The sequence below is a fragment of the Manis javanica genome, chromosome 2 (genome assembly GCF_040802235.1).
Source record: "Manis javanica isolate MJ-LG chromosome 2, MJ_LKY, whole genome shotgun sequence".
NCBI lineage: Eukaryota > Metazoa > Chordata > Mammalia > Pholidota > Manidae > Manis > Manis javanica.
The window spans coordinates 81812415-81838334 of record NC_133157.1 but is presented as its reverse complement, the minus strand read 5'-3'; the positions used below and the strand labels follow the sequence as shown (position 1 = coordinate 81838334).

General features: G+C 44.7%; 2 protein-coding genes across 3 annotated transcripts in view; one reads left to right on the top strand and one right to left on the bottom strand.

The window, feature by feature from the left end:
- The window catches only part of GOLM1 (golgi membrane protein 1), an 88056-nt gene that overhangs the window by 8437 nt on the left and 53699 nt on the right, over positions 1 to 25920 (top strand). For both annotated transcript variants that reach the window (XR_005062726.2, XM_037023539.2), the window contains exon 2: positions 25472 to 25621. Coding sequence is in view for 1 of the 2 variants with exons in the window: in XM_037023539.2 (XP_036879434.1) it covers positions 25493 to 25621 (129 nt within the window). In the remaining variant the exon portion in view is untranslated. The remainder of the gene's footprint in view (positions 1 to 25471; positions 25622 to 25920) is intronic.
- LOC140847717 (uncharacterized) lies at positions 733 to 8760 on the bottom strand. Its single transcript, XM_073228732.1, has 2 exons — positions 8368 to 8760; positions 733 to 3295 (listed from the first exon to the last, which is right to left on the bottom strand). Exon 2 carries the CDS (start codon positions 3232 to 3234, stop codon positions 2197 to 2199), a length of 1038 nt encoding a protein of 345 aa, XP_073084833.1. The 5' UTR covers positions 3235 to 3295; positions 8368 to 8760; the 3' UTR covers positions 733 to 2196.

Genomic DNA, 25920 nt, shown 5'->3' with positions numbered 1-25920 from the left:
AACCTCCATACTGCTTTCCACAATTGAACTAATTTACATTCCCACTAGCAGTGTAGGAGGATTCCCCTTTCTCCACATCCTCGCCAACATTTGTTGTTGTTTGTCTTTTGGATGGTGGCCATCCTTACTGGTGTGAGGTGATAGCTTATTGTGGTTTTAATTTCCATTTCTCTGATGATTAGGGATGACGAGCATCTTTTCATGTGTCTATTAGCCATCTGAATTTCTTCTTTGGAGAAGTGTCTGTTCAGCTCCTCTGCCCATTTTTTAATTGGATTATTTGCTTTTTGTTTGTTGAGGTGTGTGAGCTCTTTATAGATTTTGGATGTCAATCCTTTATTGAATATGTCATTTATGAATATATTCTCCCATACTGTAGGATGTCTTTTTGTTCTATTGATGGTATCCTTTGCTGAACAGAAGCTTTTCAGCTTGATATAGTCTCACTTGTTCATTTTTGCTTTTGTTTCCCTTGCCCAGGGAGATACGTTCATGAAGAAGTTGCTCATGTTTTTGTCCAAGAGATTTTTGCCTATGTTTTTGTCCAAGAGATTTTTTCCTATGTTTTTTTCTAAGAGTTTTGTGGTTTCGTGACTTACATTCAGGTCTTTGATCCATTTTGAATTTACTTTTGTGTATGGGGTTAGGCAGTGATCCAGTTTCATTCTCTTACATTTAGCTGTCCAGTTTTGCCAACACCGCCTGTTGAAGAAGCTGTCATTTCCCCATTGTGTATTCATGGCTCCTTTATCATATATTAATTGACCATATATATTTGTGTCGCGTGCCCTGTCCTCGCCGGCAAGAACAGCATGCAGCAACAGCAGGATTCTTCTGCAGAAAGCTTTATTCTTCAGCTCTTTGTGAAACAAATGAGTTGGGCAGGACCCAGAGGGGAAGGAGAGGCTTGCTTATATAGTTCTCATGCTCTGACCTGGTTGGTGCGGCTCCATATGCCTTATTAGCATAACTATTTGGTGGGTCTCATTGGTCCTTATGCCAAGGTGCAATTAGCATGTAGTTTAGTGGTGTGGGATGATTTGTCATTAGGAAGTTCGGGGCCTTCCGGCTGCCCTGCATTGGGCGCTATTTTCTGAGCGCGGCTGCCAACATCTCCCCCTTTTTTGTCTAACAGAAGCTCAAGGCGGAACTTGCCAGCAGAGGCGGAGACAGAGGCCTGACTTCCATCATACTTCCTGATGCCCCCTTTTTGGAGAGGGGTTCTGGGCATCTACCCCTATGCAGTCAGGCATGCCTCTCAGAGGGGTCCAAGACCTCTTGCAGTGCTTTGCCTCGCATCCTCTGGCTGGCGTTGGGACTGCTTGGTACAAAGGGTTTGGACCTTTTTTCTCAACCCTCTTGCACCATGAGCTTCTTAGAGAAAGCTGTGATTAAGCATTGAGGTACTCGGGCCTGGTGCAGTGCCACATGGGCTCAGGGTGCAAGAGCTACCTCAAGCTAAAGCTGAGCTTCCTTCTTAAGCATGTTGAGCCACACTTGGGGAGAGGCGCCAATGTCTATCGCCATTAGGGCTTGAGCAAGGATCACCTTGTCCTGCTTATGTTGGTTGTGGAGTCTGCATAACAACCAGAGTAAGAGCATGAGACCTCCAAGCAGGAACACGCCCATCCCAGCCATGCCCGCCCACTCCTTGACGTGGGAGAGAGCTCTGAGGAACTAGGAAGAGAGTCCTTCCGCTACGGAGATATCTAGACGGGTGGAGTTGATGTGGATAATTTCTCGCCGCAGCTCTTTTAGTGTCTCATCGAAGTCTTGGGACCAGTTTCCTGAAAGATACTGGGACAGGTCTCGTGACAGATTAGCTGCCCGTGTAAAATTTTTATATTGAATGCTAGTGATGCAGAGGGCACGATATTTCCGCTCACATCCCAATTGGGCCATTTGCCAGAGCACCTCCATTTGTTCCTCCACGAGATCTATGCGTTGATTGAGGATCATTATTCCTCCTTTCAGTTTGCCATCAAGTGTGGACTGTTGGTCCAGGGCAGAAGCTACTGAGGCTGCAAGGTTATTGAGCTCTGTAGCCGATTTGATGGAGGTGTCTAAAGCTATACCAGCGGCGGTGGCTGCGACCGCGGTCGCGGAGATCAGGAGCACTATGGCGGCTGTAACACCGAAATCGCGCCTTTCTCAAAACAGAGTCATGGTGTTAGGGGCGTCTACGGGAACAGGGACTCAACGGGGGATGCGGACTACCAAAGCATTGGTAAAGTTACGCGCATCCCAACACTGAGACAGAAAGCAGGTTTCATTGGAGCAGGAGTCAAAGCTACTATTGGATAAGATAAACAGAAATGGGGGGTATACACATACTGGAGAAGGTGGAAAAAGGGAATTAGGTGACTCTGGACCTGATTTTGCTGAACACGTGTAGTTCTCGTTGTTATGGGTCATGATCATGTTCCAGTGTGCGCGCATGTGGTTATTCTCGCACCAAAAAGTGATATTTTTTACACCGATTCCCCCACCCTGGAGGGCGGAAAAGGGGGAGAGGTCGGTACACGAGCCATTGACTCCACACAGCATCCATTTATGGAAGGGGTTCATGCTCAGCTGCTGACGAAACTCGCCTTCGAGCACCTTTACTGGCCACCAAGCCTCATTGGCTGGCCGTCCCTCCATATCTGGGGAGATGGTAAACTCCTGCCTCTCAGTTGCCCACGTTACTACAGTTGACTGACAGTCAGTCCAGGGCCACAGCTCTCCCTCATAGTCGCCCACACAATGGGAGGCATATTTGGGTTGACGAGGCCTGTCGGTGGAATTGTTCCTGGGAGAGTGTACAAATGTGCCATTGATCCAGAGAACTATCTGGTGGATAGTCATGTTCTTATAGGACGGGCTCCCTTCCTTATTAGGCCCTTCAAATTTAGCTGACATAATGGGGAGGCTACTGGCCTCTAGAATTATGTCACTGAACCATCCGTATTTCCTCCGTTTCAGGGAGATACAGCCAGCTAGATTCTGAGTGGTGAAGCATAATGACCCATTAGTTATGAAGGATCGGTTTTCTCCCAGGGGAGCTACTAGGGTGTCTTTAACTAAGTAGGGCAAGTTCATACTAGCATTGGTGGTGAAAAAGCGGGGAAAAACGGCTGCATTGAAATGGACAGGCATAGGCTTAGGAAAGGCAGACAGGATTCCCCATCTCAATACTCCCTGAGTCGGGGTCTCCAGTGTCAGGAGCAGGGTCAGGAGGTACAGCGAAGTCATCTCCTTTGTTTAGGACTTTCCTCGTTAGGCGCTCCGGGATCCAGAAGGGATTTTCTTCACCCTGGGGGAAAACACACACAGCTCCCCTGGATCTGATTATGATTGGATCCGGGCCCTTCCATTGGTTAGATAACACGTCCTTCCATTTTACTAGTTCTTGTGGGTCTTTTGGCCACTGATTATGGCGATCCGCTGCTGTATGGCCTTGAGCATCCAGATTCAAAAAATTTATAGTGAAAAGTGCTAGGGCTATGGCAGTTTTTGGTGTGGGGGGTATATCTTCAATTCCCCCTTTTTGTTTAAGTAAATAGGATTTGAGCGTGCGGTTCGCGCGTTCTACAATTTCTTGACCTTGTGGGTTGTAGGGAAGGCCAGTGATATGTTTTATCTCTATGTGATGACAAAATTGAGCAAATTTTGTAGAGGTATAGGCTGGGCTATTGTCTGTTTTCAGAATCTGCGGTAACTTCCATGCGCTCTAAGCTTCAAGGCAGTGCTGGATGACATGGGAAGCTTTCTCTCCTGACAATGGGGAGGCAAAGATGACTCCTGAACAAGTATCTACGGATACATGTACATATTTCAGTTTCTTAAAAGACGAAATATGCATCACATTCATTTGCCAAACTTGTAAAGGCCTAATACCTCTGGGGTTGATCCCCACATGAGGTGCGGGAAGGAAGCTGCAGCAGTGTTGGCAGCTAAGGACAATGTTCTTAGCTTCGGCCCTGGTTATGCTAAACTGCCTGCGCAGCGTTTCGGCAGTGACATGAAACTGTGTGTGGAATTTTGAAGCTGTGGTGACAGGGTCTAGCAGGGGAAAGGCTATGCTTCTGGTTGCGAGGTCTGCCAGATGGTTGCTTTGGGTCATAGGCCCGGGAAGGCCTGAATGTGCTCTGATATGAGTTATATGCAAAGGAGATTGCCTATGAAGTAGTGCTGATTGTATCTGTTTGAACAAAGTGGCTACTGGGCTGGACGCTTTAATTAGCCCGGCCACTTCTAGAGATTTGACTGCATTAACTACATAACAGGAGTCAGACACAATATTTAAAGGTTCAGGAAAGATTTGTAGGACTTCTAAGACTATGCGACATTCCACTATTTGTGGAGTGTCAGGCGTGTAGCCTTTTGTCACAACTTTGCCATCATGGACATAGGCACCTGTGCCTGTCTTAGACCTGTTCGTGTAAACTGTTTTTCCATGAGGCAGCGGGGTTAGGCTAGTGACCCGAGGAAATACTAGGAGATGATTTTTGGCGAAGTTGATGAGGGGATGTTTAGGGAAATGATTATTAAAGGTTCCTGAGAAACTGTAAGCAAGTATGGCCCAATCATCATTCATAGCACATAATACTTGTATCTGTTCTACGCTGTAAGGGGTTATAATTTTAGCTGGAGCCTCTCCGAAATGTGTCATGGAGGTTTTTACTCTTCTCAAAGCAAGTTTGGCCACGGCTGCTGGATAGTACTCTATTGTCCTAGCCTGAGAGGCTTGGGGATGGATCCAGATCAGTGGGCTGTGCTGCCATAAGACTGCTGTTGGCAGCTCCGGGGTGGGAAGCACACACAACTCAAAGGGTTCATTCGATTGCACTCTATTTAATTGTGCTGTCATCAAAGCCTGTTCTACTTTGCGAATGGCTTGTAATGCTTCAGGTGTGAGGGAGCGCGGTGACGTTAGTTGTGGGTCTTTTTCTAGGGTTTTAAATAGTGGAGTCAATTCAGTGGTGGGTATCTTTAAGTATGGGCGCAACCAATTAATATCCTCTAGGAGTTTTTGGAAGTCATTCAAATTTCGCAATTGATTATGTCTTATTTCAAGCTTTTGGGGGCAAATTACATCTGTGTAAATGGTTGCTCTTAGGAATTTGCTAACACTAGATTTTTGGACTTTCTCGCTTGCTATATTCAGTCTCCAATTTTCTAGGGATCTAGTGAGATCTATATATGCTTCTTCTATTTCCGCTGGTTGTGGGGAGCAAAGAAGGATGTCATCCATGTAATGGATGATCTTTAGCGTGGGATAGGTCTTACGAATTGGGTCTAGCGCTCGCTGAACGTACAGTTGACATATGGTGGGGCTATTTGCCATTCTTTGAGGGAGGACCTTCCACTGAAATCTGGCATCGGGTTGTTCATGGTTAATACCTGGCAAAGTAAAAGCAAATCTTTCCCTGTCTTTGGAGCTTAGAGGTATAGAAAAGAAACAATTTTTAATATCTATTATGAGCACTTTCTATTCTTTGGGTAAGGCAGAGAGGAGTGGCAGTCCCCGTTGTACGGGTCTAAGCATTCTCATTTGAGCATTTACTGCTCTCAGATCATGAAGCAACCTCTATGATCCTGACTTTTTCCTGATTACAAATATGGGTGTGTTCCATGGGGACACAGAGGGTTCTAGGTGTCCCACTTGGAGCTGCTCTTGCACTAAGCAATGAGCTGCTTCTAATTTTTCAGAGGATAGGGGCCACTGAGGAACCCATACGGCCTCTTCTGTGAGCTAAGGTATGGGCATGGCATCTTCAATGGCCCCTATGAAAAACCTAGGCTGTGACGGTCATTCTTTACTTTGGGCAGGATGGGCTCTATGTGTCCCTGTTGGTGTTTCCCCAGCCCCTTGCTAGGGATGTATCTCATGTCCATCATCATGCCTTGGGCGGGGGTGGAGTATTCATTAATGAGTTTGAGGCTTAAGTCTCTTATGACATCCCTCCCCCATAAATTGACCGGTAGAGGGAGTACATAAGGGGTGACTGTACCCTCTTGTCCTTCAGGGGCTCGCCATTTCAATGGTTTGGCACTAATTGAAGGGCTTGACTCATATCCTAAACCTTGTAATGAATGTGAGGATTGGGTCACAGGCCACTTGGAGGGCCACTAGGTTGCAGAGATAATACTTTTATCTGCTCCAGTGTCTAGGATTCCCTCAAAGCTCTTTCTCTCTATTTGAAGAGTTAATTTTGGTCTGTCTGCTAAATCTAATACTATGAAGGCTGAATCTCAGTCAGAGGAGCCGAAGCCCCTTTCTCCCCTCTCCGTGTTGGTAGCAGGATAATTGGCGTGGAGACTAGGTAAAACTAAGAGCTGGGCTATGCGGTCTCTCGGGGATATAGGATAGATTCCTCTGGGAGCCAAACACATGATTTTTACCTGTCCTTCATAATCTTGATCTATAACTCTGGGATGAACTACCAGGCCTTTCAATGCAGCAGAAGAGCGCCCTAGGAGTAACCCAATGGTATTTGGTGGTAGGGGGCCTTTAAAGTTTGAAGGGATAGGCTGAACTCCCATCTGTGGAGTCAACACTATTCTGGTGGTGGCACGGATGTCCAATCCCGCGGAACTTGAAGTGGCTCTCCTTGGGGGGCCTGGTTGTTCCCGAATGACACTTGCGTGCTGGTTGCCCCATATATTTGCGGGCCCTGGTGACGGGGGCCCTTCTGGGCGTTTTTTGGCAACTCTAAGGGTTTCCCTTCTATATCTTTAATAGACCGGCACTCATTAGCCTAATGCCTGCCTTTCTTACACTTAGGGCACAACTCAGGGGTCTTTTGGGTTGTTTGTTCTGAAGCTGGGCTCCTACACTCTCTCTTTATATGTCCTAATTTCCCGCATTGAAAGCATTTGATACTTCTGTTAGTGATCTTGGCTTGTTTGTGGCTCTGTAATATGGCCGCGGCTAGGCCCGCATTGGTGAGTGGCCCTCCTATTTCTCTACAGGCTTTCAACCAGGCATGTATCCCTTTTTGTTTCTAGGGTGTTATCGCCTGTCTGCATTCCTTGGTACATTGTTCAAATACTAATTGCTCCACTAGGGGCATTGCTTGTTCCTGATCTCTAAATATTCTGCCTGCGGCCTCCATCATACGAGCGACAAAGTCAGAAAATGGCTCGCTCAGCCCCTGAATAATTTTTGTTAAATTGCCTGATACTTCTCCTTTGTTGGTGAGGGCTTTCCATGCCTTGGCGGCGCACGTGTTTATTTGTGCGTATACTTGTAAGGGGAAGGCGGTCTGGTCAGCTACCCACTGTCCTTGGCCCGTCAGCATATCATATGACTACGCAGGCTGTCCTTCGGCCGCGTTTGCGCGTGCCTGGGTCATGCTGACATCATGCCACAATGCCTTCCATTTTATGTATTGCCCCATACTAGAAAGGCATGCCTTAGTTACATATTGCCAGTCTGCGGGTGTCATGGCTGTCTCTGTTAATCTCTCAACTTGTGCTATGGTATAGTTAGCACTGACTCCATAAGCCCGAACGGATTCTGCTAACTCCTTAACTTGTTTATGGCTCAGGGGCTGGTGAGAGCGTACGCCATTATCCTCAAATACAGGAAACATTTGTCTAATTGCCTGAAGAGTATTTGGGTGGCAAAAGGAGAGTGCGCCACTCACGTAAGGTGGCGGGGCAACGGGCGTCGGGGGACACCCTGCTTTCATTTTTTCCTTGGTCTGCTTTTCAACTTTGCTGGTTCCCTTACTTCTGCACTCTGCGGTTTTATTCTCTTCCCCTTCCTCTGCGGACGTTAATTCCTCCTCAGATTCCCTATTGGAGAGTTGGAGGTCCCTCAACTCTTTCTAGGGGTATTTACTATTTTCTCCGAGGCGATCGTCACTCGCTTCTCGGGGCTCTTTCGCTTTTGCCCTAGGCGGGCTTTCTCCCTCACTCTGAGGTTTCTTTACCTTCGTTTTTGTGGCCTTTTTTCGGCCGCGCGCGCTCTCTGTTTCCCGTTCCGTTTCTGACATGCTCTCTTGGATATCTGTCAATGCTCTCTGACCTTCTTTTATTACCTTTTCACATCTCTCATCTTGCAGACAAGCTCTAATCAGTTTCCAGAGGGGCCTGGTGCCTCCCCTCAGGCTACCCTCCTCCTCCTCTCTATCAAGATCTTTCCCCAGTTTGTCCCAGCTCGGGATTGAGAGGGACCCTGAACAAATGAACCAGGGGGCCACACGGTCTATCTCCTTCACAAAAGATCCTAAGACTTTGCTGGAGACCTTCAAGTTTCCCTCTTTGAGAGCTGTCTGCAGCGCCGTGACTAATGACGGTGCATTCCCCATGGTGCCTCCTTATTTACAGAGAACCATCAACCATCATCCTAAAAAGCAGGGGCCTCTCGGAACTTACCCCTCCGGGCTTTCTTCTGACCTGCAGTTCTGAATCCTCTCCAGATGTCTGAAGGGTCCTCCCTGTGCTGGTGATGTTCTGGTTCCCGGGTTTCGGCACCACTTGTCGCGTGCCCTGTCCTCACCGGCAAGAACAGCATGCAACAACAGCAGGATTCTTCTGCAGAAAGCTTTATTCTTCAGCTCTTTGTGAAACAAATGAGTTGGGCAGGACCCAGAGGGGAAGGAGAGGCTTGCTTATATAGTTCTCATGCTCTGACCTGGTTGGTGCGGCTCCATATGCCTTATTAGCATAACTATTTGGTGGGTCTCATTGGTCCTTATGCCAAGGCGCAATTAGCATGTAGTTTAGTGGTGTGGGATGATTTGTCATTAGGAAGTTCGGGGCCTTCCGGCTGCCCTGCATTGGGCGCTATTTTCTGAGCGCGGCTGCCAACATATTTGGGTTAATATCTGGACTCTGTTCTGTTCTATTGGTCTGTGGCTCTGTTCTTGTGCCAGTACCAAATTGTCTTGATTACTGTGGCTTTGTAGTAGAGCTTGAAGTTCAGAAGGGAGATCCCCCCTGTTTTATTCTTCCTTCTCAGGATTGCTTTGGCTATTGGGGTCTTTTGTGGTTCCATATGAATTTTTAAACTATTTGTTCCAGTTCGTTGAAGAATGCTGTTGGTAATTTGATAGGGATTGCATTGAATCTATATATTGCTTTGGGCAGGATGGCCATTTGATGATATTAATTCTTCCTAGCCAAGAGCATGGGATGAGTTTCCATTTGTTAGTGTCCTCTTTAATTTATCTTAAGAGTGTCTTGTAGTTTTCAGGGTATAGGTCCTTCACTTCCTTGGTTAGGTTTATTCCTAGGTATTTTATTCTTTTTGATGCAATTGTGAATGGAATTGTTTTCCTGATTTCTCTTTCTGCTAGTTAATCGTTTGTGTATAGGAAAGCAACAGATTTCTGTGTGTTAATTTTGTATCTTGCAACTTTGCTAAATTCCGATATTAGTTCTAGTAGTTTTGGAGTGGAGTCTTTAGGGTTTTTTATGTACAATATCATGTCATCTGCAAATAGTGACAGTTTGACTTCTTTCCCGATCTGGACACCTTGAATTTCTTTGTTTTGTCTGATTGCCTTGGCTAGGATCTCCAGTACTATGTTGAATAACAGTGGGGAGAGTGGACATTCCTGTCTTGTACTCGATCTTAGGTGGAAAGCTCAGCTTCTCTCTGTTAGGTATGATGTTGGCTGTGGGTTTTTTATATATGGCCTTTATTATGTTGATGTTCTTGCCCTCTATACCCATTTTGTTGAGAGTTTTTATCATGAATGGATGTTGAATTTTGTCAAATGCTTTTTCAGTATCTATGGAAATGATCATGTGGTTTTTGTCCTTCTTTTTGTTTATGTGGCTGATGATGTTGATGGATTTTTGAATGTTGTACTGTTCTTGCATCCCTAGGATGAATCCCACTTGGTCATGGTGTATGATCCTCTTGATGTATTTTTGAATTTGGTTTGCTAATATTTTGTTGAGTATTTTTGCATCTATGTTCATCAGGGATATTGGTCTGTAATTTTCTTTTTAGGTGGGTTCTTTGCCTTGTTTTGATATTAGAATGATGCTGGCTTCATAGAATGAGTTTGGAAGTATTCCCTCCTCTTCTGTTTTTTGGAAAAGTTTAAGGAGAATGGGTATTATGTCTTCTCTATATGTCTGATAAAATTCAGCGGTGACTCCATCTGGCCTGGGAGTTTTGTTCTTGGGTATTTTTTTTTGATTATCAATTCAATTTCATTGTTGGTAATTCGTCTGTTTAGATTTTGTTTCTTCCTGGGTCAGTCTTGGAAGATTGTATTTTTCTAGGAAGTTATTCATTTCATCTTGGTTGTCCAGTTTGTTAGCATATAGATTTTCATAGTATTCTCTAATAATTCTTTGTATTTCTGTAGGGTCTGTCATGATTTTTCCTTTCTTATTTCTGATTCTGGTTGTGTGTGTAGATTCTCTTTTTCTCTTACTAAGTCTGCCTAGGGGTTTATCTATTTTGTTTATTTCCTCAAAGAACCAGCTCTTGGTTTCATTGATTTTTTTCTACTGTTTTATTCTTCTCAATTTTATTTATTTCTTCTCTGATCCTTATTATGTCCCTCCTTCTGCTGACTTTGAGCCTCATTTGTTCTTCTTTTTCCAGTTTCAATAATTGTGACTTTAGACTATTCATTTGGGATTGTTCTTCCTTCTTTAAATAGGCTTGGATTGCTATATACTTTCCTCTTAGAGCTGCCTTCGCTGTGTCCCACAGACGTTGGGGCATTGTGCTGTTGTTGTCATTTGTCTCCATATATTACCTGATGTCTGTTTTAATTTGGTTATTGATCCATTGATTATTTAGGAGCATGTTGTTAAGCCTCCATGTGTTTGTGAGCCTTTTTGTTTTCTTTTACAGTTTATTTCTAGTTTTATACCTTAGTGATCTGAGAAGTTGGTTGGTAGAATTTAAATTTTTTTTAGCTTACTGAGGCTCTTTTTGTGTCGTAGTATGTGGTCTATTCTGGAAAATGTTCCATGTGCACTTGAGAAGAATGTGTATCCTGCTGCTTTTGAGTGTAGAGTTCTGTCGATGTCTGTTAGGTTAATCTATTCTGGTGTGTTGTTCAGTGCCTCTGTGTCCTTACTTATTTTCTGTTTGGTGGATCTATCCTTTGGAGTGAGTGGTGTGTTAAAAGTCTCCTAGAATGAATGCATTGCCTTCTATTTTCTCCTTTAATTCTGTTAGTATTTGTTTCACATATGCTGGTGCTCCTGTGTTGGGTTCATGTATATTTATAATGGTTATATCCTCTTGTTGGACCGTCCCCTTTATCATTATGTAATGTGCTTCTTTATCTCTTGTTACTTTCTTTGATTTGAAGTCTGTTTTGTGTGATACAAGTACTGCAACATCTGCTTTTTTCTCCCTATTGTTTGCATGAAATATCTTTTTCCTTTTCCATCCCTTCACTTTTAGTCTGTGTATGTCTTTGGGTTTGAGGTGGGTCTCTTGTAAGCAGCATATAGATGGGTCTTGCTTTTTTATGTGTCTTTTGATTGGTGCATTCAGTCCATTTACATTTAGGGTGATTATCGAAGGATATGTACTTATTGCCATTGCAGGCTTTAGATTCATGGTTACCAAAGGTTCAAGGGTAGCTTCTTTACTATCTAACCATCTAACTTAACTCACTTATTAAGCTATTATAAATACAGTCTGATGATTCTTTATTTCTATCCCTTCTTATTCTTCCCCATTCTTTATATGTTAGGTGTTTTATTCTGTACTCTTTGTGTTTCCTTTGAGTGCTTTTGTGAATAGTTGATTTTATTTTTGCCTTTAGTTAGTATTTGGTTGGTCTGCTTTTATTGGTGTGATTTTATTTTCTCTGTTCACATCTATTTACCCTTAGGAGTGCTTCCATCTAGAGCAGTCCCTTTAAAATATCCTGTAGAGGTGGTTTGTGGCAGGCAAATTCCCTCAACTTTTGCTTATCTGGGAATTGTTTAATCCCTCCTTCAAATTTAAATGATAACCGTGCTGGATACAGTATTCTTGGATCAAGGCCCTTCTGTTTCATTGCATTAAATATATCATGCCATTCTCTTCTGGCCTGTAAGGTTTCTGTTGAGAAGTCTGATGATAGCCTGATGGATTTTCCTTTGTAGGTGATCTTTTTCTCTCTCTGGCTGCCTTTAATACTCTGTCCTTGTCTTTCATCTTTGCCATTTTAATTATTATATGTCTTGGGTTGTCCTCCTTTGGTCCCTTGTGTTAGGAGATCTGTGGTCTAAGAGACTATTTCCTCCCCCAGCTTGGAGAAATTTTCAGCAATTATTTCTTCAAAGACACTTTCTATCCCTTTTCTCTCTCTTCTTCTGATACCCCTATAATGCGAATATTATTCCATTTGGATTGGTCACACAGTTCTCTTAATACTCTTTCATTCCTGGAGATCCTTTTATGTCTCTCTGCCTCAGCTTCTCTGTATTCCTGTTCTCTGATTTCTATTCCATTAACAGTCTCTTGCACCTCATCCAGTCTGCTCTTAAGTCCTTCCAGAGTTTGTTTCATTTCTGTATTCTCCCTCCTGACTTCTTCATCCCGTAGCTCTTGCATATTTCTCTGCAGGTCCATCAGCATGGTTATGACCTTTGAGTTCTTTTTCAGGGAGATTGGTTATATCTATCTCCCCAGGCCCTCTGTCTGGGGTTGTCTGAGTGATTCTTGACTGGACCATAATCTCAGCGTTTTTTAGGAAAATTAATCATGATGCTTGTCCCATGACTCTGCACTATCTCACCTGCATTAGCTAGAGCATGTCTCAATGTCAGCCCAGATTCAGCATGTAGAATGATCTCACATTGCAAAGGACATGAGCTCTTTCTGACTCTGCGGCTTAATCTGATAACTCCCTGAGTTCTTGGTGGGCCTCACCCTCTTTTCTTCCTGCTTGTATCTGTCTTTCTTCCAAACAATTCGTATTACGTGGAATGATTGTGGAAGGAAAATCACTTTTTCCTTATAAAATGGGAAGAAGGCTAGATCCAGAAATGCTTTGTTATTCATCTTTCCATTTCTAATAATAATAATAATCCACATTTATTGAGCAATTACTATGTGCCAGATGTGGTTCTAAGTACTTGTCATATCGTAACTCACTGAATCCTTGTAGTAACGCTGTGAGGGTTATTATGGCACAGATGGGTCCTATGGCTCCAAGAGGTGGAACCAGGATCCTGCCCTGGCTAGCAGGTTCCAGATTTTTGTCTCTTAATCCTACACTGAGCTGCCTGGCTTAGCACAGTACATGTCTCATAACAGTTGTTCAATAATTTTTTATTTTCTGACTAAAAGAAGGAGATAATTTAACGGTCATCTGTATACTTAAAGTGAGAATTGAGCTGTTTTCAAGCTTACAGTACATTCACCTGCTGACTTTTATCTGCTGGAATAACAGTCATGCAAGGTTATCACCTAGAAGTATATTGTCAGGGAATTAAATACATGACAAAGATAGCCTTTCAAAGCATGTGGCAAAAACAGATTTTTTGATAAAAGATGAAGAAAGAACTGGCTAGCCATTACAAAGAAGAAAAACTGTATTCTTTGTATTTCCTTACTCCTTACATAAAAAGGGAATTCCAACTGGATAAAAGATTTAAATATAAATATGTTACAGATATGTTGAGAAGAGATATGGGTAAGTGTATTTCTAAACTTAGGGAATGTTTAAATATAAACAAAATCCAGAAGCAATAAAAGGAAAGATTGGGTTATTTTAGAAACATCACCAACAACCACAAATATGGGTTAAATATTTCATAGAGACAAAGAACAAATGAAAAATTGAGAAAAAAAATCCCCATGAAAGATCAAAGATTACATTAAAAGAGCTCTTACAAATAAATAAGGTCAATTCCTCAGTTTAAAAATGAGCAGAGACTGTGTAAAGGTATTTCACCAAATGAACTTGCAAATGGCCAATAATGAAAAGATGCTCATCAAAACTAAAGAAATGTATTTTAAAACATCATTACTAATGAGAGTGATGAATATTAAAAAGTTTACCTTACATGTTATTAAGTGAGAAAACAATTCTTATACTGCTGGTGGGAGGGTAAATTATTGGAACTACTTTGGAAGCCAATATGGTAAAAGGTATCAAAAATTTTTAGGTAATTTAGATTTATGAAAGAGCTCAAAAATGGTACAGATGGTTCCTAAATATCTTTCACCTATCTTCCCCTTATGTTACCATCTCATATACTCAAAGAATTTATGAAAAATAAGAAATTAATCATGGCACTATTTATTAACCAAGTAGTGAGCTCACTCGGATTTCACCAGTTTTCCCCTAGTGACCTTTTTCTGTTCTGGGAGTCAGTCCAGGATTTGGCCTTTCATTTTAGTTGCCACAGTCCTTGATGGGGAAAATTGAAGTTCCTATGGCCAGGATCCTCACCTGAACCTAAACTACTTGATGATTTAACTATCCTGCTACTAGGCTACTCCTTCCACACTCTAGGCAATAAGCTATTACTGACTGAGTCACTGTGTAAAGAGTTCTCACCCAGTGCTCTGGGTGGAGGTAGAGATAAAGGAGGATTCCAGACCTGCAGAATGTTGGATGCAGAGGTAATTCTAGTGCTCAGCCTATTCACTGGGAGAACAAAGCCGGGTAATAAACCCTTTTACCCCAAAATGTTCCATTGTCATTCTTTGGTCTCACTGAATCCATAGTGAACTTAGCCTGTGCTGAAACCCATTGGCAAGACATCCCTGTAGTTGATAAAAGTCTGCCACAGTTCCCTAGTGTAACTCCAGGGTAAAATCCTGGGGCAAAATACCTTTGAAACCAAAATAAGTCAAACTGATTTGGGAGAAACCCATTTATTTCTTATAAGCAGTTGTCCCACATCTCTCTCAATCTGGGTGCAGAAGCAGAGACCCCACACAACCTCTCCAGTCCAGATAAACCCTCACTTGTCCTTGTAATTACCTATTGATATTGAAATGTACTATTTCTCTCCACCCCTTGGAAAAATCTATTGATATAGAGATACACTAAAACCAGGAGAGAGATTCTGGAAATACTGCAATTTTACCCACAGCCCACCTCTCCAGAAATCTTGCCTTGCAGTCTGCTCATTCCCCATCTTCCGCAAAGGCTCCTGGGTGAGAAAACTTGAGCATTGTAACCAGACTAATAACATACAACAGCAACAACAATAAAATCATGGTATTCCTCAAGCCAGGGGATTCAGATAAGTTCAAAGTGCCATGCAGATTAAGTCCGTAGCTCACCCATTCCACAGGCAGGCAGTAGCTGAAAAGGTAGGGAGTTCAGTGCACTCATCAGGTGGCAGCTGCCGCCAGGGGGGCGGGTCCAGGCCACAGGGACTGTAGAAGAAAATAACCTTCAGGGTGATAAGATACATGTTTTAATGACACAGGCATAGGCAAATCTTGTCCATCAGGTAGGATGCATGCAAGAGAGGTCCTGTGATATGACAGTGGCAGGAATGGGATCTCGTCCTGGTCTAGTATACCAGACTTTCACCCTCCTCCCTATGGGGTTTACAAATGGGTCAATATATAGGGCTATGGGAAGTACATGCACTGGCCATAAAGATAGAACAAAACTTTCCCGTAAGATACTCTTACTTCCTGGACGTTTTGGGTACACTACCATGATCTTTGGGGGCCACTCTGCTGTTACTCCAGGAATACACATGAGGCCAGCTTCCAGGCCTTTTTTGCAAGGTTCCACAAGGGCCATCTATCATGGGTCCATGTGTTGACATGCCCAGGGCGCCCATTCAATAGTGTCTCCAGGGTTTAATGCAGTTGGGGCTGGCAGCAGGATGTTGCTCTGCTGGTCATATCCTGGCTTCAAGACCTCCTCTTTGGTTTGCACATACAGTTGTATAGGAGAGGCAGCAATGTGTGTTAGCATATCCACAGGGCTTAAGGCTCCTTTTTGGGGCTTCTTATTCAAACACTATATCACTGTCCATAAGCAAACTGACCAGCCCCATAGACTGTTGATGTTTGACTTCACGCCAGATTTTAACAAACCATTGTACTTCTCTATCATGCCTGCCCCAGTAGGGTTATATGGTACATGAAACTTCCACTTTATTCCTAATTGCTGCACCCATTCTTGTAATGCATGTCCAGTAAAGTGGGTACCTTGATCACTCTCAATTATGTTTGGCCAGCCATAGGCTACAAAGAAATGCTCTAGGCCCCTTTTGGTGGTTTGCTGATCTGCATGACATGCAGGAAAAGCAACCAACAGGCCAGTAACTGTGCCCACACAAGTCATGGCATACCAGTATCCTTCTGATATGGGCAGAGGCCCAATATAGTCTATCTGCCACCTGACAAAGGGTATTGGCCCCTTTACTGTTGTCCCATGTTGCTGTGGAACTTTGTGTAAGTCCCTCTTAGAGCACACAAGGCACTCCTTTGGGCTCTGCTGACTTCTTCAAAGGTCAATGGCAAGCCCCATCGACGGGCTACAGCCCACAGTGTCTTTTGCCCCATGTGTGCAGCAAATGCTGATATAACCATTGTGCTACATTGGAGGCAGGCTTTCCTTCTAGCCAATGCACCTGGGCCAGTGTGTCTGCTTCATCATTTCCTAGGGATGCCAAAGGAAAATGGCCAGTCACGTGATACACAATAACTGTTTTAGTCTGACCAGAGGCCCATAGGTCTTGCCACAACTCTTGCCCCCAAAGGGGCAGGTGACCAACCACCCAGTTGGCATAGTACCATGTTGGTAGCCACAGGGTCAAACCCATACACGGCCCAACTCTCAGTGCAGACAACTATAGGGGAGGGCTCCTGGGTGATCATGAACCATACTGCCTGCAGCTCAGCCTATTGACTGCTCTTCCCCTCTCCATCCTAGGATGGAAAGCCACAGTCGTCCACTTTGGGGGCTACCCATGATTGGAGCCATCTGTATACCAAGGATATTCAGGTATAGGGGCTTTTCCCTCCTGATAAGGACTCTCGGCTACCAATGGCTCAAAAGCAAGTTCTTCCAGCTTTCCACTGGTATACGTCATTGGCCCCAATAAGCATTGGAGTTCTCCACTTAAGGGGCTAGTAGAGCGGGTGCTATGCTGCTGTAGATATGCACTGCATTTGGCTAGTGTAGGCATCTGTGTCTTGCCACTCCATGGCCTTTGGGTCCCGTCTCGCACCCACCCTGCAATGTGAGAGGTAGTTATTATCTTGGTCAGAGCTGATCCTGTGATGGGTTCTGTAGCCAGCAAGGCATGGTACACAGCAATTTGCTTATCTATCAATATGTACCAGACCTCTACTACTTTACATAGTTGTGACTGGAATTCGATAGGTTGGTGTGTCCAAGCCACTGCCGAAGACCCCATCCATAACCATCTTCCCATACATGAACATCTAGCTCACAGGGCCTTGTTGAGTCCATTACACTAAGGCCTGTGTTGAATGCATGCTTATAAGCAATAAAAGCAGCTGCACATATTTCATCCCAGTCCTACCTGATGCCCTCTCATACCAACTGGTATAAGGGCTTTAGAATTTGTGTCAACTGTGGGATAAACACTGTCCAGTAGCCCAAAAGACCCAAAAACTCTTGTAAGACTGCCACAGTGGTAGGGTTAGTGAAAGCCTGGACCTTGTCTATGACTGCTTCAGGAATAACTTCAGTTTTACCTGACCAGGCAACCCCCAAGAATTTTACAGACAAATCATGTCCCTGAACCTTGGTGCTGTTCACAGCCCACCCTTTCTCCTAGATGTTGCAGCAGTCTAGGAACTGCCCCTTCTACATCTGCAAGAGGATCACATGTGAGCATAATATCAATGTAGTGATACAGCTGCACTGTTTGTGGTTTCTTCCATGTGGCCAAGTCCTGGGCTACAAGTCCATGACAGATGGTGGGACTGTGGATATATCCCTGTGTAAGGACAGTGAATGTCCACTGCTGGCCTTCCTGTGTGAAGGCAAACTGTTCCTGACTTTCCTGTGCTATGTCAATACAGAAAGCATTAGCAAGGTCCACAACATAATGATACATCCCTAGTTCATGACTGTGTCCATAAGGGCTGCTATAGAAAGGACAGCAGCATCCAAAGGGGGTGTGATGTTAATCAGTTCCCTGTAGTCCACAGTCTTATGTCAAGAACTGTCAGGGTTTTTCACTAGCCACACTGGGGAATTAAAAGGCCGAGTGAGCTTTATGATGCCCACCTTCTCCAATTTCCTGGTGCCTCCCAGCCAATTTACACTGCTTAGTATGAGGTAGAGGCAGAGCTACAGGTGGGTGCTAGGAATGTCCCCTTAGAGCTACCTTTACCACAGGTACTCTCAGAATGAACTCACCTGCAGTTGTCTGTAACCACAGGTCCTGCAGGATATCTACCCCCAAAATATATCCTGGGATGGAAATAATGTACACAGTATACTCCTTTGTGGGTAAATCTAATGGGATTTGGGCTTTCTTCACTCTAATTGCCTTACCCCCAAAGCCATCTGTTACAGCAGGGGTCCCAGTAAAACTCAGGGTTGCCATAAATCAGAGAATATTCAGCTCCTGTGTCCACCAGCACCAGAACATGTATATTCATAGGGGACCAATGAATTGCTAATTCCACATGTAGTCTCTGGTCCCCACCATGTCCCCCCAAGGTGGGGGCCTTGACCCTTCCCTCAGTCGAACTGTGACACCCAATCATCCTCCTGTGGGGGTGAGGGCCCAGGTGGAGCCTGAGTACTGTCCCCCAGGAAGTCTTGCAGGGACACAGGCCAGACATGGGGCTTTGCCTCTGGCTTCTCTGCCCTGGACCTCAGCGTCAGGAACTGTTGCTCTGGCTTTAATTGGTGCCACAGTGCTAACAAGATCCTATTGGGCTGCCCATCAAGTTTTTTATTTTATTTTATTATTTTATTTTGTTATCATCAATCTACAATTACATAAAGAACATTATGTTTACTAGGCTCCGCCCTTCACCAAGCCCCCCTCATAAACCCCATAACAGTCACTGTCCATCAGTGTAGTAAGATGCTGTAGAATCACCACTTGTCTTCTCTGTGTTGCACAGCCCTGCCCATGCCCCCCCAACATTATACATGCTAATCGTAATGCCCCCTTTCTTTTTCCCTGCTCTTATCCCTCCCTTCCCAGTCCCTTTCCCTTTGGTAACTGTTAGTCCATTCTTGGGTTCTGTGATTCTGCTGCTGTTTTGTTCCTTTAGTTTTTCTTTGTTCTTATACTCCACATATGAGTGAAATCATTTGGTACTTGTCTTTCTCTGCCTGGCTTATTTCACTGAGCATAATACCCTCTAGCTCCATCCATGTTGTTGCAAATGGTAGAATTTGTTTTATTCTTTCGGCTGAACAATATTCCACTGTGTATATGTACCACATCTTCTTTATCCATTCATCTACTAATGGACACTTAGGTTGCTTCCATTTCTTGGCTATTGTAAATAGTGCTGCGATAAACATAGGGCTGCACCTGTCTTTTTCAAACTGGGCTGCTCCGTTCTTAGGGTAAATTCCTAGAAGTGGAATTCTTGGGTCAAATGGTATTTCTATTTTGAGCTTTTTGAGGAACCTTCATACTGCTTTCCACAATGGTTGAACTAATTTACATTCCCACCAGCAGTGTAGGAGGGTTCCCCTTTCTCCACAACCTCGCCAACATTTGTTGTTGTTTGTCTTTTGGATGAATGGTGGCCATCCTTACTGGTGTGAAGTGATATCTCATTGTGGTTTTAATTTGCATTTCTCTGATGATTAGCGATGTGGAGCATCTTTTCATGTGTCTGTTGGCCATCTGAATTTCTTCTTTGGAGAAGTATCTGTTCAGTTCCTCTGCCCATTTTTTAATTGGATTATTTGCTTTATGTTTGTTGAAGTGCATGAGCTCTTTATATATTTTGGGTGTCAACCCTTTATCGGATCTGTCATTTATGAATATATTCTCCCATACTGTAGGGTACCTTTTTGTTTTATTGATGGCGTCCTTTGCTGTACAGAAGCTTTTCAGCTTGATATAGTCCCACTTGTTCATTTTTGCTTTTGTTTCCCTTGCCCGGGGAGATATGTTCATGAAGAAGTTGCTCATGTTTATGTCCAAGAGATTTTTGCCTATGTTTTTTTCTAAGAGTTTTATGGTTTCATGACTTACATTCAGGTCTTTGATCCATTTTGAATTTACTTTTGTGTATGGGGTTAGACAGTGATCCAGTTTCATTCTCTTACATTTAGCTGTCCAGTTTTGCCAGCACCATCTGTTGAAGAGACTGTCATTTCCCCATTGTATGTCCATGGCTTCTTTATCATATATTAATTGGCCTTTTATGTTTGGGTTAATGTTTGGAGTCTCTATTCTGTTCCACTGGTCTGTGGTTCTGTTCTTGTGCCAGTACCAAATTGTCTTGATTACTGTGGCTTTGTAGTAGAGCTTGAAGTTGGGGAGCAAGATCCCCCCCACTTTATTCTTCCTTCTCAGGATTGCTTTGGCTATTCGGGGTCTTTGGTGTTTCCATATGCATTTTTGAAGTATTTGTTCCAGTTCGTTGAAGAATGCTGTTGGTAATTTGATAGGGATTGCATCAAATTTGTATATTGCTTTGGGCAGGATGGCCATTTTGACTATGTTAATTCTTCTTGGCCAAGAGCATGGGATGAGTTTCCATTTGTTAGTGTCCTCTTTAATTTCTCTTAAGAGTGTCTTATAGTTTTCAGGGTATAGGTCTTTCACTGCCCATTAAGTTTTTCTTTCACTACCCCAGCCTCTATCCAATCAGCCCACTTCTGGGTCTTTGAGACCTTCATGGGACCCTTTGTACCTCTCCTTTCAGTCGTGGCCTGTACTTCCTTCTATGCTTTTATTGTTTCAACCTCCCCCAGATTTGCTAAAGTACAAGTAGCCTCACTTATGGGCTGCCCTATGTTGAGGGCAAGAATAGTCACAAGGGGCCCAAAGAAAGATGGGGGAGATGTATGGAGCACCAGATTTCTCATTCCTATGGTGAACAACTCCTCATTGGGGCTCTGGGGGTCCATTTTATAGATGATACTTTTCATGTCCAGCTCCCATAACAGCTGCTGGAGGTCTGCATACGTTTTCCAGCTAATGGGTAAGTATGATAAATCATCCTGATTAGGCCAAACTGCTCTGATGGCTGCTGTCAGTCAATCCAGAAGCACCCGATTATTCCCTGAGGTTTGACAGGAACTTTGCAACCAATGCCGGAGAAAAGGGTGAGTTGTCAGGGAAGCCAGTCTACCCATTTCAGAACCTGACATAGCAATGTTTCCACCTCCATATCCCAGAGACCCAGAAGCCATATAGGCAGAGGTTCTGACAGCTTCTGCTGGTACTGGTTGCTCATGTCCACCAGCTCATCCTGGGCTTTGGGGTGGAGCATGGAGCACTCCACAACCTGGGGAGGGGACGGCTCCTCCCCCTGAGGAGCCCATGGTTGCTGCATTTTTGTTTTCTTAATTACAACTGGGCAGGCCTTTAATACAGGAGAGGCTAGTGCTTCAGGCGGTGGCCCTGGCAGCAGAGTTGCCCTCGGCCATTTCCCCTCATCCTCTCCCAGCATCACGTCTGCCATCTCCAGGGCTGAAGGCACTGCTCTTTTCTCTCTCTCTCCCATGGCCTCCTGCAGTGTGGCTTCTTCTGCTGCCTTCTCCCTCGCAGCTAACGTATCTTCCAGGAGCATGACCCATCTGCTCAATAACTGTTTCTCTTTCTTAAGGGCATGCCGTTAAGTCATCACCCAGCTCCTCCAAACAATGCTGAAGTATGTCTCTCTCTGTCCTCGATAACCCTTTCCACTATCTCAAGGAAGAGAGACCCTTCAATCCCAGCTGCTACACGACCGCTCAGGGTCTATAAGCAGTCTTCTATCTCATGGAGGGCTAATTCCGCGTCTTCTGGTGTCTCCACCCTTCCTCAGTTCTGGGGAAGGCCTCACCCCTCTAGGCAATGCTTTACTGTAGACCAGTTCCCCGCTAAGAGTTCCCCAGTTGGAAGTCCCACAGATGGGGGCTCCTGAGTGAAGCTGCACCCTCTGCTGCAGCCATTGGGACCTGCCACCATCTACAGGGTGGGTTCTGGGAAGCCTGCCCAAGGGTCGCACCCATGTAGACAAACATCGGGTTCAGAGTTCTCTCCCAACTACTGCCAGATGTAACTCCAGGGGAAAATCTTGGGGCAAAATACCTTTGAAACTGAAATCAGTCAAAGGGAGAAATAAAGTGGGAGAAACCCATTTATTTCTTACAAGCAGTTGTCCCACGTCTCTCTTGACCTGGCTGCAGAAGATGAGAGCTCCACCTCTCTGGTCCAGATTAGCCCTCCCTTGCCCTTGTAACTACCTGTTGATATGGAGATGGACTACTTCTCTCCACCCCTTGGAAACACCTGTTGGTATGGAGATGCTCTAAAGACAGGCAAGAGATTCTGGAAATACTGCAATTTTACCCACACCCAGAGTTGTCCTTATTTTTCATGAGTTGACACATTTTGAAGAATGTATTATAGAATATCCCTCAATTTTATTTCCTTTGAATTTTTTCCCAGATGGTATGATACTTCATTACTGGTGATCTTAACTTTGATCCCGTGGCTAAGGTGGTATCTGCCAGCATTCTTGTCCTGCCTGAGGGTTTCAGCACAAGGCAAGCTCACTATGGATTTGGTGAGACCAATGAATGACAATGGAACATTTTGGGATAAAAGGGTTTATTACCCGGCTTTGTTCTCCTGGCAAAGGTCGAGCACTAGAATCATGTCTGCACCCAACAGTCTGCAGTCTGGAATCCTCCTTTGTCTTTGCCTCCACCCAGAGCACTGGGTAGAGCTCTTTACATAGTGACTCAGTTAATAATGGCTTATTGCCTAGGTTGTGGAAGCAGTAGCCCAGCAGTACGCCAGTTACATCAAGTAGTTTAGGTTCAGGTAAGGATCTTAGCCATAGGAACTTCCATTTTCCAAATTCTCCACTCTAAAGGCACTATTTCCCTGTATAATTTGCTGAATATTTTGGAAGAGATAAGCTTTTTCAATTTTAAATGCATATATATATTTTGACCTAGCAGTTCCACTTACAGAAATTTACCTACAGCTGGCTCTGATTTTTTTTCATCACTTGCAAAATGGGGGTGATTAATGCCTCCTCAGAGCTGATGGGAGGATTCAGTGGGCTCCTGTATCTGAAGCACTTGATCAGTGTCTCACAGTAAGCTTTCTGCTGGTTCACCCCCCCCTTTCCCCCAAACTCTGGAGACCAGATGTGTTTGGAATTCAGAAATTATTCAGAATTCAGAAGATAGTAAGATGTATTTATTATGTGTGAGAGCCCCCCAGGGAAATCTGCGGCAGTGCTGCATAATCCAACAGTAATCTTTCCAAAGCAAAGGGTAGGGATAGTCACATAAGGAAGAAGGATAAAGACCATAAGCAGCTTCAGGTGAGTTTAATCAGACCTGGACATGTGTTCAGGTCAGGTTTTGTTGGAAGAGTGTTTAAAAATCCTTTTGGGTTTTTAGAGCATTTTGGGATTCAGAATTGTGGATAGAGGATTGTGCACCTGGGTAAGTGTTTGCAAATGGACGTGGATGTGTAAGAGTTGTTTGTGGCAGCAGTATTGGAAATAAGCCTAGAAGAACCCAAACAGTCCTCTGTAGGAAATGAAGTAAATCCTGGTACAGGAGCAACTGTAATGTGCTATCAGGAAAAGAGTGACAAGATGTATTACTAAGTGATTCACGGCATTTATAGAACAGTGCAAGTGACCTTGTTTGGATGAAAAGATATTTATTGATGCTTGTGTGTTTGTCAAGGAACATCTAGAAGAGCGACTGCCCTCTGGAATCATCTGGGGAAATAAAAAAAAAATCATCCCCTGGGCCCTGCCCCAAACTCCGTGAACTAGAACAGGATGAAGGGGCCGTGCCCCCGGCGTTCCTGGGCCCTGTAAGGGTGGAGGGCACTGGAGTGAAGGACCCGGCCGCGGGAGCGGGAAGAGGAAAACATCTAATGTCACAGTAACTGTGTGTGGTTTTTCTCCCCAGTTGTATTTGTACTTTTATATGTTGTTGTAAAAGCTTCAAAATTAGGAAAATAGACTGTGCTGTGGTCAGAATCGGATGATGAGGACTTGGAGAGACATTTTCAGGAGATCTATTGAATTTTCTAGAACTTTAGGATTTCTGAGTGTTACTCTCCTTTAGTATGTACCCTGCTTGCAATTACTAACTAGTTATTAAAGTTAGAACTTTTTTCCCTCTTTCATCCTGAGCGATCAGAAGCTGGGGAGGGAGGCACCCTCAGCGGCTGGACCCTGCCATCAGTTCTCTGCATAGGAATTCAGGTGGTGCTTTATTTGGGGTGATAATGCTTGTTTGCTCATTTCTCCCCATCTAGGCTCCCACACTAGTACGTGACTTTGGAAAGCAGACGTGTCTCAGTGACCCCCTTAGATGGAAGTAGCCTGTGGTGAGCCGGCTCTCAGCTGCCCTGTGTTCTCTCACCAGAGCTGTACCTCACAGTGGGTCCCAGGCGGCTGTCCCTCCCCTCCCTGCCTGCCTCGCCTCCTCACCCTGCTCCTGCATTGCTGGCCACACCTGGCACGAAAGTGGCTGTGTTCTGAGAGACGCCATTTGTGGGCAATGCCACCCTCCCTCTGACAAGGACTGCTGTGTTTGGCTCAGGAAAAGCCATTTGGAAAGCTCAGCTTGCCTTGTCCTTGGAGACCAGTGCCAGCATCCCACTGACCTAGTGGGGCGAACCCCATGCACCCCTTCTTGTTAGCTGTTTTTGTGCTTGTTTGAGGAAGCTGGGTGCTCTCTGCAGCTCAGCTTCTTCCTCGCCATGCTCTGCTGCCCAAATTGACTCTGGAAGGAGAGCAGCGGGCTCAGTAGAAGCCGGGGCGAAGGTCCCTCTCTGGCAGGGCCCTGTCCCAGCAGTAAGTACACCGGGCCTTACTTACACTGGGGAGTCCCTGCTCCTCCAAGATGCTTTCCTGCTTTGTTTTAATTGTCATCAGTAATTCCGTCAAAGTGTAAAAACGCTCCCATGTTAGGAATCAAACCAAAAAATGGTCATTGGGAAATGAGAAATGGATTCTTTCTAATGTGATGTGGAAGTACCTAAGAGCTGCTATTGCTGTTTACAAAGATGACTCATTCTCAAATGGTACTGGGCAGGTAGGTCCTCTAATATCCCCGTTTCACAGATGAGGAAACTGCAGCGAAAGGGGAATGGTTACTTGCCTGACGTCTTGAGGCAGTGCCAGGTTTGCAGGACAGTGCCCGCTCTTGCGGACTTGTGCGGGGATGCTGGCTCTGCTGTGCCATACACACACCACTGCGGGCCCCGGGTGTGGTCCGCCCAGGCCCCCTTACTGGTCAGTGTCTTGTTTCAGGGAGAAAGTGCCATCCATGCATCAGGGCAGAATGTCTTCCTGTTGGCTGTGACGAGGACTGCAGCCTGCATCGGGTATGCTAACACTGGTGTTGAGGCTTGCTTTCTTGTTTTTATTTGGCAGATTGTCAGCCTGGCCTCTGAGATGATGGGCGTGGGAAATGGGCGCCGGAGCATGAAGTCGCCGCCCCTGCTGCTGGCTGCCTTGGTGGCCTGCGTCATTGTCCTGGGCTTCAACTATTGGATCGCGAGCTCCCGGAGCGTGGATCTCCAGGTTTGGCTTGTTTGTTTGTTTGTATGAGTGTCATAAGGCATTTAATGTTGCTGGGTGATGGGGGTGAGGGGTTTGCTGTTTTTTGCCACCAAAGGCATTGTGCTCAGTGTCATGTGGGTTTGGACACTGTGTACCCCACACCTGGCCCTGGGCTTTAATCCTCCCTGTTCTGCTATTGGGTAGAACAGGACCCCCTGTGACTTAGGATTGCTGCCAGAACATCCCTTTTTGCTTTTGCTGTGAGATAAGTTTGAGTGGAGCTGTTCGAGGTGGTTCTTGGAAGACAGCTTGCTTCATTA